This window comes from Hippocampus comes, unplaced genomic scaffold (genome assembly GCF_001891065.2).
Source record: "Hippocampus comes isolate QL1 unplaced genomic scaffold, H_comes_QL1_v1.1 scaffold260, whole genome shotgun sequence".
Taxonomy (NCBI): domain Eukaryota; kingdom Metazoa; phylum Chordata; class Actinopteri; order Syngnathiformes; family Syngnathidae; genus Hippocampus; species Hippocampus comes.
This window is the reverse complement of record NW_017805378.1, coordinates 171,743-191,861: the sequence shown is the minus strand read 5'-3', so window position 1 is coordinate 191,861 and position 20,119 is coordinate 171,743. Positions and strand designations below refer to the sequence as shown.

The 20,119-nt window shown below is 42.5% G+C and overlaps 2 protein-coding genes across 3 annotated transcripts in view; one reads left to right on the top strand and one right to left on the bottom strand.

Moving 5' to 3' along the window:
- cabp7b (calcium binding protein 7b) overlaps nucleotides 1-15,980 on the bottom strand; it is a 68,597-nt gene extending 52,617 nt beyond the window's left edge. Inside the window, exons 1-3 of one of the 2 annotated variants that reach the window (XM_019872183.1) lie at nucleotides 15,727-15,980; nucleotides 14,586-14,730; nucleotides 7,662-7,752 (exon numbers count right to left, since the gene is read on the bottom strand). The gene's annotated coding sequence lies outside the window, so the exon portion shown is untranslated. Of the gene's footprint in view, nucleotides 1-7,661; nucleotides 7,753-14,585 lie in introns of both variants that reach the window. The other variant, XM_019872182.1, reaches the window with a different exon arrangement.
- Nucleotides 15,981-16,254: 274 nt separating this feature from the next.
- tescb (tescalcin b) lies at nucleotides 16,255-19,692 on the top strand. Its single transcript, XM_019872181.1, has 8 exons — nucleotides 16,255-16,530; nucleotides 17,391-17,460; nucleotides 17,626-17,706; nucleotides 17,814-17,953; nucleotides 18,046-18,107; nucleotides 18,414-18,521; nucleotides 18,595-18,642; nucleotides 18,869-19,692. Exons 1-8 carry the CDS (start codon nucleotides 16,467-16,469, stop codon nucleotides 18,944-18,946), a joined length of 651 nt encoding a protein of 216 aa, XP_019727740.1. The 5' UTR covers nucleotides 16,255-16,466; the 3' UTR covers nucleotides 18,947-19,692.
- Nucleotides 19,693-20,119: the final 427 nt, after the last annotated feature.

Below are 20,119 nucleotides of genomic sequence, written 5' to 3'. Positions count from 1 at the left end.
AAAAAAAATCAATTTAAAAAGGCATGACAAGGTTGAACAGCAAAAGCTTATTCCTTCTTCCAATGAAAATTCCGTTTTGAATACATGTGACAGGTCCAAACATAATGTTATATCCCTTTCAAAAGAACAACATGCAAAAGTCTCAAATGTTTGTTTTTTTTAATATCAGTTAATTTCAATTAAAATCAATGAAAGCAATCTCTTGACGACAAATACAACAAGATAAATAAAATTGGATAATAGTCGGAAACATATGCTGGAAAATAATTCAAAAGGGGTCTTCTGGATCATATTGGTGATTTTGATTCACTTCCCCTTGGTATCTTATTGGCCCCACTCTACTGCGGGCCTTTTATCTCTGGAACAAGACATTGATCCTGATAGGAAAGCAGCCATCGGGTCCCCAACAAACAAAGGGTTGGGAGGGAGTAGGGGGTCAGTGAAGAAGATTATCTCGATGCGTCAGGCAGGCACTGGACCATTTCCCTCCATCCAGAATAAAACAAGAGTCCTCACTTTTGGACTACAACATAAAAAAATAATCACTAAAATAATTTGTGCTCAGCAGAGATGCTGTGGCGTCGATTTTGCTGCTGTGTAAGGTCACAGTAGCGCTCATATGTGGCACCCTCAAAGTGTCCCAAAAATATGTTTCCCGTTTGACATTAGCATTCGGACGAGCCACACGGACGAGCGAAGGAGCGGAGTTTCGGACCCAGCGACGTCAAACCACAGGCCTCCATTGTTGGAACACAAGCAGCGGTCGACCCATTGGGTTCGCCACGAGCAGCTAGAACCACCAGTGGCAAAAAAAACACCAAGCCCAAAAACCACCGAGCGAACGCGAGCGAGCGAGCGAGCGGAGGTTCGGGCCCTGCGACAGCAAACAAGTCAGCCAAAAACTGTTTTGGTTGACATATCCTCACAATGTCCACTTTCTCATGAAAAAAATGTGTGCTGAAAACATATTTTTAATCATGTCCAACATTGTCCTGCCCTGTAAACAATTTCTGGGGCCCATATCAAGATCAAGCAATCAGAGTAGTGAACACAGAAGTCCATTAGCTCAACCAATCATAGGACCGAAAAACGCCAATGTCACTTCACGAAGGCTCACGGGGGCGAGTCTCAGATCTGACTGGTTCAAAAGAGGAAGTAATCAGCCACTAGTTTATTACTTCTACCAAGTACAAATGTTGTACGTGGAGGTGTACATTTTAGTCCTTTCAGTAGTGCAGACTAAGTATCAAAGCAGCCCAGTAGAGCTGGAAGGCAGAGACATTACGAGGTCCCCAGTTGAACACCGGGCATGAAACCAGGACACGTGTTGGATTCTGGCCCGGGAGCTTTGGTGCATCCTGCCTCAGTTGTCACCATTGATCAGCGGCGTGTGCCCAACAGCCATCTAAACGTATTACAACCAAATGCGGACATCCCATTAACGTAAAAAAATGACAAAAATGGACATGCGCAATTTTCACAGGACGGCGTTGATATGCACTGTGTTTTCATAAAAAATAAATCAGTTGTTTAAGGGAATGTAAAACCACGACTCTTGATGCTAATCATTAAACCATCGATGGTGTTTCGCATTGCTTCATAGTATGAAGCAAGCAGCTGGCATCGTTTCATGGTTGTTTGAAAGACAAAACAAGTCATTCTCTTGGTTTGATGTTTAGTTTGACAGCAGACTCCATTGATGTTTTGATTTGGTAAATTCTTCAAACGACAACAAGGCTTAAGTAATCATGTCCTTGGTGCTATCCGAGTTATTAAATATGAGGATAGTCTGAGGTGCGCGTGTATGTTGGGTGTCCATCTGCAGAAATAAAACCCAGCCGACATCATTGCACCTTCATTGGCTTAAATGGCAATATATCGCTGTTGGCTTTTTGCGAGTTTGCGGGAGAGGCGACTCCCTTAATCCGGGCATGCCTTCAATGAATAACAATGCAGAAATTCCATTTGGGATCGAGAATTACATCTGTTTAGAATTTCATTTTCGCTTAGTGTCTGCATCTTTTTTTTAAACACATTTGCATTCGTATACCTGCTTGTTTCCCCTCACTGATCCCACAATGTTTTTGTTATCCAAGCCGCACGTGATTGCGTGCCAATTAAGATGTCGAGGTGGTAAGAGTGAGATTGATGCCGCAGCCGTGATTGAGATGGTTGGCACCCATTAACGCACTTCCCTTACGTCCGCTATTGTGTGCGAGCAGGAGGAGTATTAATCTCCTCCACTGGAGCATCATGGTGGATATCAAACTGCCAGATTAGTTTGCGGGGCGTGACTGCTTATGCAATCTCGCCACGTCGCTTTACCAGCTCGCTTCGACGAGGCGCACTGTCATGTACTTCATTTGAGAAAGTAATGGCTATCCAAGAATGGCGACACATTTTTTTGGAGGGGGAACGTGACAATGAAGAATTTTCAGGTTGCGCCCCCCCCCCCTCCCCAGGTGGCACGGTGACAGTCCAGAATTCGGGATTAGGTTTGTCTGGATTATACTGCATGCTTCAAGTGACACAATTCCACATTTTTGTTCCTTCTGCAGTGGCACAATTAGGATACGGCTCGTGGAAGCGCAAAGAGGAAAATTTTGATATCTTTGGATCAGAATAAGGCCTTTTCCAAATAAAAATTGGATTTGCATCGGATTATCTGACAATGCGAGTGCAAGCGTGAACGCGTAGATAGGACGGAAGCCAGCAACACCAGCTTCTTGTCATCCAGATGCACCCAATTTGAGCGGTTTTGTTCTTCTGTTTCGGTCAAAGTCATCAAACCACTTATCACGTGTCTGTAAAAGATTATCCTGTGTCTTGTCATCCAGATGCACCCAATTTGAGCGGTTTTTTCTTCCCTTTCGGTCAAAGTCATCAAACCACTCATCACGTGTCTGTAAAAGATTATCCTGTTGTGCAGAGAATGTTACGAGGTATTTTTCCTCCCCAATTTGTGAGAAATATAGTCATAAGAATCAATTTATGACTATTACTTTGCTGATGAATCAGATTTTTTTTAAAACATGTTGATTTTCATCCCTTTAACCGAAAGCAAAACATTATTTTGATATATAAATTAATTAAGCAGCTACTAATTTAATCCGCAACATCTCAGAAAATTTGGCAAAAATGTTGATCATCATCTTCTGAAGTCCCAGGAAATGCTTTGGTTCTCCAGAAATCAGATATTCATTATGAAGCTGAAATCCTGAGCATTCATTTTAAAAATAAGGTTCCACACAATTAATCGATTTTAAAAATCCTAAATTAATTTGATTATCGATACGTGTATGTTGGGTGTCCATCTGCAGAAATAAAACCCAGCCGACATCATTGCACCTTCATTGGCTTAAATGGCAATATATCGCTGTTGGCTTTTTGCGAGTTTGCGGGAGAGGCGACTCCCTTAATCCGGGCATGCCTTCAATGAATAACAATGCAGAAATTCCATTTGGGATCGAGAATTACATCTGTTTAGAATTTCATTTTCGCTTAGTGTCTGCATCTTTTTTTTAAACACATTTGCATTCGTATACCTGCTTGTTTCCCCTCACTGATCCCACAATGTTTTTGTTATCCAAGCCGCACGTGATTGCGTGCCAATTAAGATGTCGAGGTGGTAAGAGTGAGATTGATGCCGCAGCCGTGATTGAGATGGTTGGCACCCATTAACGCACTTCCCTTACGTCCGCTATTGTGTGCGAGCAGGAGGAGTATTAATCTCCTCCACTGGAGCATCATGGTGGATATCAAACTGCCAGATTAGTTTGCGGGGCGTGACTGCTTATGCAATCTCGCCACGTCGCTTTACCAGCTCGCTTCGACGAGGCGCACTGTCATGTACTTCATTTGAGAAAGTAATGGCTATCCAAGAATGGCGACACATTTTTTTGGAGGGGGAACGTGACAATGAAGAATTTGCAGGTTGCGCCCCCCCAGGTGGCACGGTGACAGTCCAGAACTCTGGATTAGGTTTGGCTGGATTTATACTGCATGCTTCAAGTGACACAATTCCACATTTTTGTTCCTTCTGCAGTGGCACAATTAGGATACGGCTCGTGGAAGCGCAAAGAGGAAAATTTTGATATCTTTGGATCAGAATAAGGCCTTTTCCAAATAAAAATTGGATTTGCATCGGATTATCTGACAATGCGAGTGCAAGCGTGAACGCGTAGATAGGACGGAAGCCAGCAACACCAGCTTCTTGTCATCCAGATGCACCCAATTTGAGCGGTTTTGTTCTTCTGTTTCGGTCAAAGTCATCAAACCACTTATCACGTGTCTGTAAAAGATTATCCTGTGGTGCAGAGAATGTTACGAGGTATTTTTCCTCCCCAATTTGTAAGAAATATAGTCATATGAATCAATTTATGACTATTACTTTGCTGATGAATCAGATTTTTTTTAAAACATGTTGATTTTCATCCCTTTAACCGAAAGCAAAACATTATTTTGATATATAAATTAATTAAGCAGCTACTAATTTAATCCGCAACATCTCAGAAAATTTGGCAAAAATGTTGATCATCATCTTCTGAAGTCCCAGGAAATGCTTTGGTTCTCCAGAAATCAGATATTCATTATGAAGCTGAAATCCTGAGCATTCATTTTAAAAATAAGGTTCCACACAATTAATCGATTTTAAAAATCCTAAATTAATTTGATTATCGATAAGATGTCGATTAATCATTGCATCTCTAGTTCACGCATACGGAAAATCCGTCAGAATTTATCCATTTTACTCCTCCTTCGATCCAAGTCAGCAAAGGTCCGATTATCGGTTTTCTGGAAAAGATTATCCGGAGCGATTATCCTGTATTAAAAGTGATTTTTTTATCCACCGCAAATTGCTCACAAAATAGTCAACCTAACAGTTTTAAATTTGAAATATTTTCAACATTTACGATTTGTGGTCAGTGCCAACTTTGAGCAAGAAACTCTATGGGGGTAAAATCCGTCCGGATCAAAGCTCAATTATCGGATGTCTCTTAAAAGATTATTCAGAGTAATTATACTTTGATCTGTGGTGAGGTGGGTGATTTTTCCATCATTAATTTGTCAGGAAAACAGTTAGCAAAAGCCAAATTTTCAGATGTCTCGACAGAGATTATGCTGGGCCATTATCCGGATGCTGGCCAATTATCCAGGTGTACCGGGTGATTTTAAGAGTCATTTTCCTCCGTGATGTGCTGCGACACCATCAGGTCCGTGCGCCGCGCTTTCCGAAACACTGAGAAAAAAAAAAATCCCCCTGCTTGCGACGGTTCCCAAAAAGCGGCACCCACGCTGCTTTGAGCAAAGATGACATGCCGCAAAAATTCAATCATCTCGGTCAACAAAGTACTCCCAATTCAGATGAGGTAGATTTATTTTTTTTCCTCCTGTTGGTTTGTCTAACAGACAGTCTTCATCTCTTTTTCAAAACGACAAATTATTCATGAGTCACTAACATCAAATACACCACTAAGGGACACTCTCGGGGTGGTTCTCCGCACTTTTGGAGATTTGGAGAAGAGGCCGGAGGACGCGCGGTGTCATCATTTGGGAAAGCTGTAAACCGCTGTCGTTCTTTTTTGTCGACTTGCCTTGAAGGTGATAGAACATCAGAGGGATCAAACATTCAAGCTGCCGCCCTCAGATAAGAAACGGGACCACGTGGGAAGCGCCCGCCAGTCGAAACAAACTCTAATGATATCAAGTAAGAAGACAGCTTATCGGAAAAGTCGTACAGTGTGTTTTTTCCCTTCTTTTTCTTTTTTACGCTCGCATATCCAGCAGTCATAAATAACCTGACAGGAGTAGAATTTTAAAAATCTTCAGTTTATCTCTGTGGGCTTCAGCCGTCATCACTTCAATGATTACTTTTGGGGGGGCGGGAGGGGACGTGGCTTTGTGATAATGCTTGTCCAAGACAAACTTAAACTTAAACGTTTACTTCATTAAATGTGCCGTATTTCAAAACGCTGACCAAACAAAGCGCATCATTTTGTCAAAAGAAAGTCCCCTTCACGTAAGGTTAAAATTTGATGTCAAACGAAAGAGACGAACTAACGGAAATTTGGGATAGCCCTTAAAAAAAAACATATGGTTCGAAAATTCGAGACAAAGTCGCAGTCGTGAGTAGCCGCTCGCAGTGTCGAAACACCCTAACTCCTCACGGTCACCAAAGTCGAACATCATACCCAAAACTTGATTCAAACAGAGTGTGGAAACATTTTTGGCATATTGGAGCAATCGAGTCTCTGGAAACCAATAGCATTTTTCGCTACCCTCGACATTTATCTGTACTATCTGCACTAATAGGCCAAAAGTGGCACTGCTCGTGGGTGGGGGAGAAAAAAAATACTTCACTGGGAAGATGCAGTCATGTGCTTAATTGTCTTACAAGATACACTGGATATTGTGGGGGGTGGAAGAAAATGTTCATACAACTTTCCATACCAGTGAGTTTCTCACTTTTCTCTTAACGACATTGAGGCAAACTACAAAAAGGCAAAAAGGTGGCATTGTGACGGCAGTTTGGACACAAAAGGTGGATTTTTTTTCCGAAAAATGGTCGAATTCTAACAGTACAACTGTTAGTTCTCCACCTAATTCATTCTCGATGCGGTTGTTGCACAATAAACTCAGTCAAGCTTTTTTTAATGGACCGCGCTTTGTGTCGGAAAAGAAGTTTACCCAAAAGAATTCCCACAAAAGATGAATTATGAAGATTTTGTGTGAGGCAAGGGGTCAGTCCAACCAATGAAAAGGTTCCAGCAAAATAAAACCGCATTCTATTGGAACTATTGTGAAAGAAGTATAACAAGAAAAAAAAGGATGTTCATTTTCTGCGACTTTACTGGATGATTGAGCTAAAATAAGAATTTGATGGCCAATAGATTTAAGCAGGGATGTCAGAGCTCGAATATAGAAAGTGCCGCAGTCTGGACAAGAAGTCTGCGGTCCAAATCTAATCGGCTGGGGTTTAATGCTGCATTAAAAAAAAAAAAAAAAAAAGGGAGCCTCGTGTTTTTATTCCTCTGCCATTTCCTCATTCACTGAGTAAAGCTCAAAGCACAGATCTGCATGTGACTCGTATGCTTGTTGGGAGTCGAGACGTCATTTAGGTTGACGGATGACTGCGGCTTTACGTTGTTATGGATCTACGTCTCTGGCTGAATGAGAAGCACCCTGATAAACAATTAGAACGAAAACCACAAATCTCGCACAAAGCAATGACAGTCAAGGTTAAAAGGGGCTTTAAAGGTTTACGATGGTATGATGGAATGAAAATATAGTGCACGTCAGAGAACTCTGGGGGTGTGTGAAAAGTCGCTATACATTTCCTTTTTCGTTTTAGGGATCATTTGGACAAACGTGTGGCCATCAGTATTCGACAGCTTGGGCTTTGCAGTTTTATAGGCAATTTATGGCTTGTAATTTGGAGCATGCCTAAGTGAAGGTAGCATTGCAGTTGGGTGTGTAGAGTGTCTGCCCACACATTAAGTGTAAAACTAAACCAAGTCTCTCCGCCTAATTCTAAAAATGCTGTGGAAGAAAGACTGCGCAAGGGACCTTGTTTGCAAAGAGGTCAGGCAACGGACAATGTCACACAGTATATGTCGCTACCTTGCCCCGATGAGGTCTCAAGTAAAGATTTTTATACCTACCTCCCACACGTGTAAATGGACAGAACAGCATGGGAGGACACAGCACGGCGTCACTGAGGTGTAACATCGAGGCCATAAAACATTCAGGCTTCTGCAAAGGAAGCAAAACAACACCAAAAGTCAGGAAAAGCCTAGTAGAGCATCTAGAATTCATTTGCGGTTAATATGAGACGCTTTAATGGGTGGCACGTGTGTGATTGGTTGATTGTGAACACAGGCACCTCCCACTTGGAAGAGGGTGTGCACACTTGTGCAACATCATGACTTTTATTACTTTTCAATCTGATTGTACAGATTATAGGTCACAATGGTGGAAAAAGTTTTCAAATGGTTAATCCTTTTTTTTTTTTTTTTTTAATAAAAACTCAAATTAAAACAGGGGGGGGTGAATTTTTATATCCATAGCATATATTAATCCAAATGGAGGTTTGTGCATTAATATGAGACGCTTTAATGGGTGGCACGTGTGTGATTGGTTGATTGTGAACACAGGCACCTCCCACTTGGAAGAGGGTGTGCACACTTGTGCAACATCATGACTTTTATTACTTTTCAATCTGATTGTACAGATTATAGGTCACAATGGTGGAAAAAGTTTTCAAATGGTTAATCCTTTTTTTTTTTTTTTTTAATATAAACTCACATTACAACAGGGGTGTGTAGACTTTTTATATCCATAGCATATATTAATCCAAATGGAGTTTGTGCAAACATTACGGCTCTGGTCACTTCATTGAATGAACCAATAAAGTTGCTAGCTTTGCATCGACTTGTTGCTGTACGTCTTATTTAAATCCAGTTGTCAAAGCATAACCTTTCATTCTGACATTTTTCCTGGCCGCGAATGTTCAGCAAAACGCCGCCGCCCTGTCAAGTTTGTCACCCCCGCGCCCTCCACGACCACTAAATCCTCATCAATCCCACTCGGCGTAGCGGGTGCAAGGACCCGGGCCTGACAGTCATGAAAACAGCCATCAGCAATTGGTTGACCTTGGCGATAAAGATGACGGCTCGTATCAAGATGACGCTAGATGAACGCACAGAAAAAAGAAAAAAAAAAGCCTGCAGAGAAAACAGAATACAGCCCATGTGTCAACACTGCAAATCAATTATTAATGGAGGTGATGCCCGGCACAACAACAAAGAGGAGGAAAAAAAAAAAATCCACTTTGACTGAAAATCCGCGTGATGTCATTTTCAGTCAACGGCAATCGTCAAAATGGCCGCCCCCTGAACTGGGCACAAATGGGTGGATTGGACATTCCAAAAATGCAACATGAATCAGAATGTCGTGTTTACACTAGTGGGGCTGCAAAGAACATCTGGTAATGAAAATTTTGGGGTTGACGTCCCCTTTAGAGTGCCTCATTAGCATGAACCATTACTTGCAGCACCAACACAGTGTTCGACATGATGTTCCTTGGCTAACATTACCGCGTACTTGTCACTACATCAACCGTTTGTCATGCGGAATAGCATAACGCAGGAAGTGCTAGAAAAACTGTCCATTTTGCTTACCTAACAATGTTCCAGATTGTGCTTTGAATTGATGCTACAAAATGAATGACTTTGTTTTGTTTGTTTGGAGCGGCGTCGACTTTTTGAGGTCACAACAAAGGTGGCCGTGCCGGGCTAGGAACATTGATTTCAGTCACTTTCTGCTGTTGGAACACACTAAAAATTAAAAATGAATATGAGGTCAATTTGGGGTGCTGGGACAACGCGACCCAGAGGGAACGACCGCAAGCCTTCGTTGCGGCTCCCTGTTCTTGGGCCGATCATTTGGTATTCTGCCGCAGGAGGAGCCAATCACCTCGACGACACCCCGCACATCTTTCTGGAAGGCTCGAGGGCTTCAAACAGATGTCCCCACTTAATGCGTATGCACGTCACGTAATCGTCGAGTGGAATATTTACATAGGAGGTGGAAAAATGGCTGCACAATTGGAATGTGTGTTTTGCACGACAAGGGCTGCAGGGAGCAGATGTGGGCAAAGTAAGGCCCACGGGCCACATTTGACCCACTCCACTATTGTATGTTATATGTATGGAGCTAAATGTTTTATGTCTTCCTATTTTTTAATACACCAAAACTGAAAAGTATAAATCACGAAAAAAAAAAAAAAAAAAATCACGACGAAAATAAACAATCTTACATGTCGGCTTCATGTCATCTACAATTTGCTGGCCCATCTGTGTTTCAAAAATTGAATTTTGGAGCACAGAAAGTTGACACCCTTGATTTACAGTATACAGTGAGTCATATCCGAAATAAGATTCCCGCCTGGAGAGTTTTTTTTTTTTCTCTCCTTTCCCGCCCGTGACCTTTACGATCGTCACCATGAAATCAGTTTAAAAGTCTCCATTTTTTAAAAATTTGGAATAGGTATTTAGATAATTCCGCTGAGATATGGGAAACGACAGCGGGGCAAAGCGTGGCATGAAGCAGAACGTTCACGCCCGCCCTCCGGTTGGATTCATTTGCTTAACAAGGCCCGCGTGCCCTTCAGTGCAGCCAGTACGTCAGTCCATTTTAAGGGCAAACTAGGCCAGACACTGACGCACGGGTGGCCAACACAATAGCACGCTGCATGAGAGGACTAACAATTACAACCTGACGTTCTTTGGTCAAACTCATTTATTATCCAAACACATTTATCAAAATGTGTTTTCGAGATTTTGTTCGGGTCTGATGAAACCGAGGTTCAGGTTTTTGATATGTTTGGTGCAAACACAAAGCTACTCATCACTGTTAGATCACCATAACTACTGTAGAGCGAAGCAAAGCGGTGGCATTGACTGGACCTGGGGCCGTGAACAACGTGGAGGGAATTATGAACAGTTCCAATAGTAGTCAGCATTAGCATTAAGCCTTCAGAGTTCGACAGGAAAACAAACAAAAAGTCTGGAAAAGCCTAATAGAAAATCTGAAGATTATTTTCAGCCTTAGTTCGGTAACCTACTAGAACAGCTGAACTTTATTTCGGTCTTTAGACATGGTGGAACGAATTGCGAACAGTTCCAAATAGCTGTCAGCACGAAAACCTCAGACTTCTCTTCGGAAATCAAAAAGCCGACTAGAACATCTGAACTTTATTTGCCGCTTTAGACACAGTGAATTACGAACAGCTCTCCAGGCTTCTGCTCAAAAACACCCACTGGACTGACGGTTTATGACTATCATCACGTGATGTACTGCAAACTATCTTCCGCGCTCAGTTTTGGTCCTCGCTGTGGCCTACATGGCCCGTGCGACACGCCAAGGGCAACAAATAGAGATGTCATCCCGATACGTTACATAATACGCTCACTGATGCAGAGCACAGATCAGATTTGGGCAAGAACTACTTTTCGTGCTTCAACCTTTATTTGAGAAAGGGGGTCACCGCCAAAAAAGTGCCAGTCATTAAGATTATCACCTTAGCCCAGTGCAATGACACAAATGCCTCCATTAGGGCTTGTAACGAGCGAACGACCAATTCATAAATACCCACACTCGGCTTAATTAGCGCAACTCAAGTTTTAACGGGCAAAGAGAGAAAAAAGTGGCATACCGACGCTTCTCCTTGGCTTTAAAAACACAAGCCTTGTCACATCCAACAAAGGGAGAGCGGCATTAAAAAGGCGTCACTTGTCACACAAGTTACGGTGAAGGCAGATCATACGGCACTCCCAATGAATAATTGCACACAAAGGCTCAACTTTCCTGTCAGCGCGGCGCACAAAGGAGGAAGCGGCGTTTTATTGCCATTAAATGGGCCGTGATTCTTCTTCACGAGCGCTTCCCTCGTCTTCGAGCGGCTGATTTATGAGTGTTTTTCCTTGCCGGCGGAGACAGACGCGCAACTCTTCATGGCAGAGGCCAAACACCATGTGGTCCACCTGCGGCTCGCGAGGGCATGAAGATGCACTCGCTGGACACTTCATTAGGCACAACCGGGGTTTGGGCAATTGATTGAAAGTAAATCCTGATTTCGGTTTTGAGCTCCTCACGATGATGATCGTATTAGAGAGACTCATGCATACACACTCGTGTGATCACACAAATGCAATACACGTCACCGTCGATCCTATTATGGTGCACCTGCAGAATGGGAAGTGGTGGCGGTGCTGTCGGCTGTGAAGACTGCCCCCTGCAGGTTGGACTGTAATGTTGCGGCAAAACACTCCCACCCACCCCAATTGTGTGTCCTGTTTGCTGACTTCACCCCCACCACCCACGAAATCCGCACCGTACACCCCTTCACAGGAGGTCAGTCCAGGGTTGTTTTGATTTCCTCCACCCCCTCCCCACCTCTTATGTTTTCAACTGCAAACACGGGGCGCTGTAAGCGACCCAGCGTATTATTATTCTATATCCCCCTTGTGTTCATGGTTTTTCTCTTTCTCGGACAGGTTGTATCTGTTCCATTTCATTGCACCCTGCGGGACAATAACAACAAAGCTATTTCGATTCTGATTATAATCACAGAAAAACGATTACTGTGCGGAGATGTGTCGGATTGTTCTTTCAAGTTATAATTAAACTTGGAACATTTTATTTGTTGAATAAATCGAAGGTTTTTAACACCATGACAAATCATGTTTATGAATCGTGATTACTTGACACAAAAATAGGGTTTTATTTGACTATTAGGGCGGTGACAAATTAACAGCTTGAAGCAAGCACGATTGGGGATTTTATTTGGAGAAGTGCGCAACAAGTCTTCCTTACCTGGTTACTTTAAAGTGATATGATATAGCCTCTCGTTATACTGTACATACGTAAATCAATTCTAACGTTGCCATTAAAAGCCCTTCCTGAGTCTCATTTTTCTTGATACGTTTAAGTGTCACAAAAAGAAACATTCTAGGATTGAAGACACTGTTTGGACTGAGGAAACGGCAAACCTGCCGTTAATTACATCGGGACCTTGCGCCTGAGGGTTCACCGTGGTAGCCGAGTGGTAATTGTCCATACGGTTGTGTTGTGCCCAGTGGTTTTGTTTGCATGCTTGTGTAAAGGATGTCAGAATGTGTCGGACATGCTTCGAGCTGGCCGCTGCTCAGTGAAGCAGAAAGCAAGGGAGGAGAAGCAAAAAGGCTCAGCACCCTCAGGACATCTTTTCTTCATCTTCTCTTCTTCTCTGTGAGCAGATGTCGTCCAAGGCAGTAGTGCGGCGCCCTGTCAACTTCTCGGCCTCCCCTTAGAAGCCCCCCTTGCGCATGCCAAGCAGGCACCAGCTGCCCTCTCTCCTTGACCACCCCTTCTCCCATTTCGAGGCGCAAACATCATTTTCTCCATGCCGTCTTTATTCAAATCAATTCCACAGCCGCCCCAGTGCCGCGTGCTCACGTACGCGCTGCCGTCAGACAAAACGCGCTAAGGTCATTGCGGTATCGCGCGGGGAGAACGCATCAAGGACATTGACTCGTAGAGATGGGGGTGGGGTGGGGGGGGGTTGTTGTGTTTTCCTTTTTGAGGAGAGATTGATGGTATAGAAGCAATTGCATCAATCCTTGCTATGGTGGCGTTTTCCTCATCTCGCAATTCAAGGCAGAAAAAAATAAAATACATATATAGATATATATGTAGATAATAGATGCTCACATGTTCGTTTCACCTGTGACTGGTATAAATGGCGTTTTTCGCGGGGCAAAACCTCAATCTGAATTTCAGCATCCAAGCATGTCTTCAGTCAGCTTCACAATTGCCTGTTGTTCTTGCCGTAGACAGCTCATTTCTTTTTGTGTCGGTTACGCACACCGCCAAGGCCAGCCGCACACCGAGCGACACGGCCAAATGGGACAATTGAAATGGATCTCGCTCGGGTGAGTGGGAAACTCACTCTTTCTTGTGAAACATCACTTGATACTACGTTGATTGGCCTTTACAGCGGCCACGTTCCAAGGCCATTTACCTGCAATTCAAATTTCGATGAAGACAGTACAACGGTCCACACTACTCCAAGTAAGACATCAAGCTATAATCAGTGGCGGTATATCAGTTCTGGAATGCCAATGACACCGTCACAGTTCCCGATTCACCACCACGAGTGACAGCTGCTGGTTGAGGGCGGTGGCGGCGAGGGCGGCGGCGGCGAAGTCTGCGGCGGAGGTGGCGAAGGCTGAGGCTGTGATCGTTACAAGCGTTTGGCAGCACTGCAAAACAGCTGTGAAGCAATCTGCCTTCTAGGATTTGATTGGTTACACTCTCTCAACAAAAATAAACCCATATGATGAGAAAGACAAAGCTAGAGTAAAGAAGTTTGTTTGTAGCTTTCCCGGCTCCAGTTGAATGCTTCATTAAATTTAATCCATTGTACAGAATACTAATTTAGTGGCGACTGAGCATTTGTTAAACATAAAGCCATCAATATGTTGTAGGCTACATGCCATCCCAGGGGTAGCCAAACAGTTGTGCTTTAAGGCTTTCCGTTTAATTTGAAGTTAGTTGAAGAAAGAAATGAAAATGTAAAATGCTTTTTTTGATGAAATAATTCACTCACTTTTAGCTGAAACAAATGTAATTATCCTACTTAATGCTTTGTGATTGTTAGCGAAAAGCACTTTATGCTTAACAAATATAAGATTGGAGTACACCTTTCGCAATAATTAGTACGTTCTTATTGAGATCACTCTTTAACATAAGACTATTCTTAATTCTTTCAACCTATTCAACATGGCATTGGACAGAATTGAACAAGAGCATTCATTTTAATGCGGCATGAGAGGCAGACTGCCTCGTCAAACTGAATTGCAGTACACTGGACAACAGCAATAGGTGGAATTGATTTTTTTAATTGATGCGACAAGTTCAGCAACGCATTTAACGTCAAACTCCAGATAAAGAGCCTCTGGAGATTGGGAAAGGGTTTGGAGCCAGATCGTGTAATGCTCTGAAATCCACAGCAGGATGGGATGGGGAAAAAAAAACAAACTCACACTTTGTTGTCATTGGTTGTAACAGATCACCAAACGGCCACGGAGAGTGAGTGGAGTCCTGGGAGACTGGCAAGGCAGGAAGTTTAAGGGCAGATGGGGGTTGGCAAATGAGGATCAATGCAGCGCTGGAGAGACTTACATCAGGCTGTAGCCAGGGGAAGAAGGGGGGGGGGGGGGGGGCGAGATCAGGCAATGAGTCAGTGATCAGATGAGGAAGCGGCACCCCCACCCAAAAAGCAAAAATATTCTATGCATTGCGATATTAGTTTTCAAATACAATGCATCACGAGCAGTAACATCAACCACAACAAAGACTGGATTTTATCACCAAAACATACCTTTGCGACAAAATTACTAGTCAACACAATCAAAGTATACAACCTTGACCACAATAGCGCTCTCTGACCTCAGCTCAAAAGCAACCGACTGGAACTGGCACTTGTGTGGACTGCTTGGTGGAATACTACCATCTTGTGGCATGCACCCAACAAGTCCTCACTTGACTACGCTTGATCCCTGGTTCTTTGTTTTGCTTTTTTTTAATTTTTTTTTTTTTTTTTTTTACATGCGGACATTGTTGGAACCTGTTACAAAGTGACAGGATGGCGCGTTCAAGTCCACACCCAGTTCACAGAAGGTATTTTACCGCAGGGCCAAGAGCAGCAGATTGGGTTGCATGATTTACACACGGGCGCGCAGATTGGGTTGCATGATTTACACACACACAGATCCTGTATGCACAAATGTTTCCCCAACCTGCAAGAACCAAGTGCACTCTACAGGGAAGGAGAGTGACATCGAGGTTATGATAATAATTTACCCTCAACCAACTGCAACTTGAACACACACACAGAATACAGGAAACAGCCATGTAATGTCATCTCTCTGCTCAGCAGGGGCGTCAATGATAATGATCTTATTTCAATTCATCACACATTTACTTACTCTTGGTGTAATCTGTTGTATGAATATCAACAAATCGATACACAAATTATGGATGTACAGAACCTACTTCCATCTTGTGAAAGAGCATTTAATTAAGTGAATTGGACGAGTTCTCGTAACACACCGGCTGCGAATGATTACTCCCCCCAATATCCCATAAGAATAACAGCAGCCATTTTATAGTGCAGCACCGTACCTGTATTGTGATGTGATTGTGCACACCATCCAGTTACCTTGTTAATATTTGACGTTAGTTTTGTATGGTATTTGGGGCTTTCACTCGCTCTGTAATCTACTGAGCAAAAGGTCAGGCATGTGTGAAATAAGAACAAAACAAGATGGAAGCATACAAACAGTAGTTTCGCTTATCTTATCTTATTTCCTCTTCGCCCATTGTCGTCTCATTCCGGCTCAAAACACCTTCCTCATTTCCCTTTTTCCGGGTTGTCAGCCAATCGGGAGTCTTTCTACCACTACTGGGCACACCTGTTTCTAATCGGCTCATTACTACGCCGTCCAAAACAACATACGGGGAACAAACGACCAAAAACAAAAAACAAAACTCCAACAGTCATTTAAAATTAAAAGAGATCGAGAGATAAAAGGTATAGATGCTTTACTATACTCATATGACTTGCCTATAAATATAGATGAATAAAACAAAAACGATTTTAACTGTTGAAGTTGGAGTGCACTGACGTGTGACGTCATGTGTATTGATTGCGGAAGTAATGCTTGCTCTTCTCGGGATGAAGCCTGTCGTGTTTGTCTCAACACAGTTAGGTGAACGCGAGTGCGAAACAAACATGTTCCCTCGAAGTTAGGCTTCAAGATTGCTGACGAGGCGTCTACCACCACGAATACGACCAGTACCACATGTCCTTTTGGACTTTTAAAAATTTTTAACATTATTTTAATACATAGTCTGTGAAAGAGATGGGCATTTGGCAGTCACTATCTGGTCCTCCCGAGTACAGACAACTGGCGGAAAAGACAGGCTGTGAGTATTTTGGGTGCTTGCGACACTAAATTCTGACTTTGGAGTAGTTTGTGGAATTGTGCAATGTTACCCTTACACCCGCGAGCCACTTAATTAGGTACAGCCGCACAAAGTAATGAGGTTAAAAAGAGAGAACCATGCCGAGTCAAAATATTAGAAACAGGTTTCACTGTGATGCAACGTAATTCTTCGCCAAATATAATTGAATTAAATATGCTATGATATTGGTTAATATTTTTAATACTGTATATTCTTTTAGTTTTGTATCTTTTTCTCCATTTATTTCTACGATATGTTTGGTTTGTTCCACGAGGTTCCACAAATGTAATAGTTTTTGGTGGTTAAAAATTTGCAACTATTGTCTATTGTTTAAAAATAAACAAATAAATACCGTAAACATTATTTCTTCGGTGTATTTAGAGTGGGGGTATCTTATTTAGGTGTGCAAGCTTACCGAATGAAGCATCCAGTGAGTGTGTGCTTCTGTGCGTGGGAGTCATATCGGGATGTGCCAGCTCGGGTTTACTTGTAAATAATGTAATATTCTGCTGCATTCAATGAAACATAAGACACAACAGAAATTAACTTCTATATTATGTACAGGGTTGCCTTGTGCCTCATCATTTCATATTTCATGCTTTCATTCGTTGTGCGGCTCCTTCAGGTTTGTGCGCCTTCGCCACCAGGGGGTAGTATAACACGCAGAAGCGCGCACACACACACACACACACACACACACACACACACACACACACACACACACACACACACACAAATTTATTGGGGGATGAAGTGTTTTGTTTTGTTTTCTCAACACAGATCTATATAGGGATCTCAACGATGTGCTTTGGTGTTTGCAGTCACCTATGAGCAGATTGGGGTTCTCCACAATAGATTCAAGCACTTGAGCCACAATGAAGACACCCTGCGGTACTTTGAATTCTTTTATGCGATCCGTAGATGGAAGTTCGAAACCTGTCCAACGGGCTGCAGCTGTCACTGAGCGTCTCAGTGACAGTAGCAAGGCCTTGTTGGAAACGCCGACTGACGCTCAATATTTTTCTTTTATGTGTGTCTGTGTGTTGTCTACTACAGGAGAGAACACTTCTACGCCATCCACGACCTCGCCTGGAATCCCATCCGAGCGCAGATCATTGAGGCTTTCTTTGACAGGAGGTGCCAGGCCGTGATTCCTTATCACACATGCATAAATATGTGTTGTTCAGCTAACCCCCCCCCCCCCCCCCCCCCCCCCCCACCACCTCCCCTCCAAATTTTTACAGGAACCTAATCCCACCCGAAGAGGGCTCGCTGGAGGAGATCCACCTGGAGGAGTTTGTGGTGGTCATGTCCCACTTCAAGCCACCGTCGCTCAGCATGACAGATGAGGAGCGTGACAGCGTCCGCAGAGAGAAGCTGAGATGTAGGCTGACTGTTTTCTTTGGATTTTTCAATGCTTTTTTTTTTTTTTTTTTTAATATGTATAAATTGCCTGTTGTGTCTTTTTGTGGGCAGTTTTATTCAACATGCACGACTCGGACAATGATGGAACCATAACCCTGGCGGAGTACAGACATGTGAGTCAGCCCAAGTGTGTTTTTCATAGCACCAGTTCTGAATAAGAGAACAACACCCTTTATGCTTGCTGTTAGGCAGGAACCCCATATGTCCATAGATGGTTCATTTCAATATTTTTTTCACAAATCGATACTTGACGATCTGTCCTGAGTCCTTTTTAAGAATTTTAAATAATTAATAATCACTCATGTCTTGTTCCATCTTTTCAAAAAGTCTCCAAAAAGCCAAAGAAAAAGCAAGCTTTCTTTGCTACGTCCTTAGTGTGTCTCTTGAATGTGAATAAAATATTCTCTATGTGTGGGCAGGTGGTGGAGGAGCTCCTATCTCGCAGCGTGCACATCAGCAAGGAAATGGCCGTCAGCATCGCGGACGCTGCCATGCTGGAGGTGGCGGGCATAACCATGGGTCACATGGTACATTCAGGACTCGTTGCGCTAGTTGTGACACGCCTTATGTGGTCATCAATTTTCCACTTGCTACTCGCAGGAGCCTGACGAGTTCTACGAGGGCATCACGTTCGAGCACTTCCTCAAGGTGGGTGCCTGCCGTGATTCTGTCATAACAATAACTTCAACATAACAATCAGAATCATCTTTATTGGCTTAGTATGTTAAAAATGCCTCACTCGAGTGCTACTGAAAAAAATACAATATTGCGAACAATCACAAAAGTACAGTGACTTACTGAGCGATGTTAAGTCTCCAATAATCTTAACAACAACTTTATTATTAATATCTGGTTGTTTGTGTTCTTTTATCAGCTGCTGAACAGCTTCGAGATTGAAGCCAAGATGAACGTTCGTTTTTTGAATATGAATCCGTCCACTGTTTGCTACTAACGTCTGAATGAGGAGAACGAGAATCATAAAAATGGTTTGTTGTTTTCATAAAAACACATGTATACAGTGAACCTCTGTTCATTGCGGGATACGTTCCACAGTCGAAGTTACAGTTACAATAATGTAGAAATTGCGGATGGCGGACACTTAGTGATCACTGATAACAGCTGCAAATCATTTTTTTTTTTTTAAACCCATTCATTGAATGGGATGAAAAAAGTATTCTATGGGGGGAAGAAAAAAACTTGCTCAAAATCGGCGACAAATCGCACGATTTCAATGTATACTCTTAACTGCATTTGAACGACTATGCAAATTCATACCAAATATGTGTATTCTCACATTGTCGTGGTGTCAGTAGTAGGAGGGTGGATCAGCCTCTTAAAACAATAATCCACTAATGTGCGTGTTATGTTTATATGCAAATTACAAAACGATAAAGAATTAAGACTGTTAATGGGATCCATTAATTATTCTCTTCAGGGATTACATGCTTGTCTTCAAAGGACACTCAGTGGCCACAACATTAGGTACAGCGGCACACGCTAATCATATCCAATATGAACTGTATAAAATAATATTGTTTATTGTGTTTTGTTTCTCAAAAAAATAAAAAACAATTATTTGAATCGGAAAAAGATCATGTGGGTGTCCCTAATATTGTGGCTGCTAAAACAGCTTTCAGCACTTAAATCCACTTGGCGCATGTAACAATTTTTCCACAATAAAATACACTTTCAAGATAAGTTGTGTTTCTGATCAATACATACATCGCAGCAAAGTGGGTTTTTTTTCTTTTTTGGTGAACTTTTTTTTTTTTTGCTTATTTTTTTCAGTTGCTTAATTGTGCTTCACCTCATTATTATCTCATTAGCCGTGGTCATGTGATTATTATGTAAATTGCTCACGTTGTTCAAAAACGGGTCTCCACTTTTTAAATTATTTCAGGAACAGCGGGGGGGTTGAGGGAAAGAAACAAGGATGGTTTGAAAGAAAGGGTTCAAGGAAAGAAGGATGGGAGAGAGGAGCAATGGATGCGATCAAAGGAAAGAGAAGGATGGAAGAAAAGAAGTGGGGAGGTATGGAGGAAAGGAAGTAAAGAATGTTTGAATAGGAAGAGACACAAGGCGGGTAGCATGGAAGAAATGAACATGGGGTGTATGAAAGGAAGAG

Excerpts from the sequence above, each read along its gene's own strand:
- tescb (XM_019872181.1), top strand. The coding sequence starts at position 16,467 with ATGGGCATTTGGCAGTCACTATCTGGTCCTCCCGAGTACAGACAACTG. Across the intron at positions 17,707-17,813 it reads GAGGCTTTCTTTGACAGGAG|GAACCTAATCCCACCCGAAG; the intron begins GTGCCAGGCCGT and ends AAATTTTTACAG. Across the intron at positions 18,108-18,413 it reads CCCTGGCGGAGTACAGACAT|GTGGTGGAGGAGCTCCTATC; the intron begins GTGAGTCAGCCC and ends ATGTGTGGGCAG.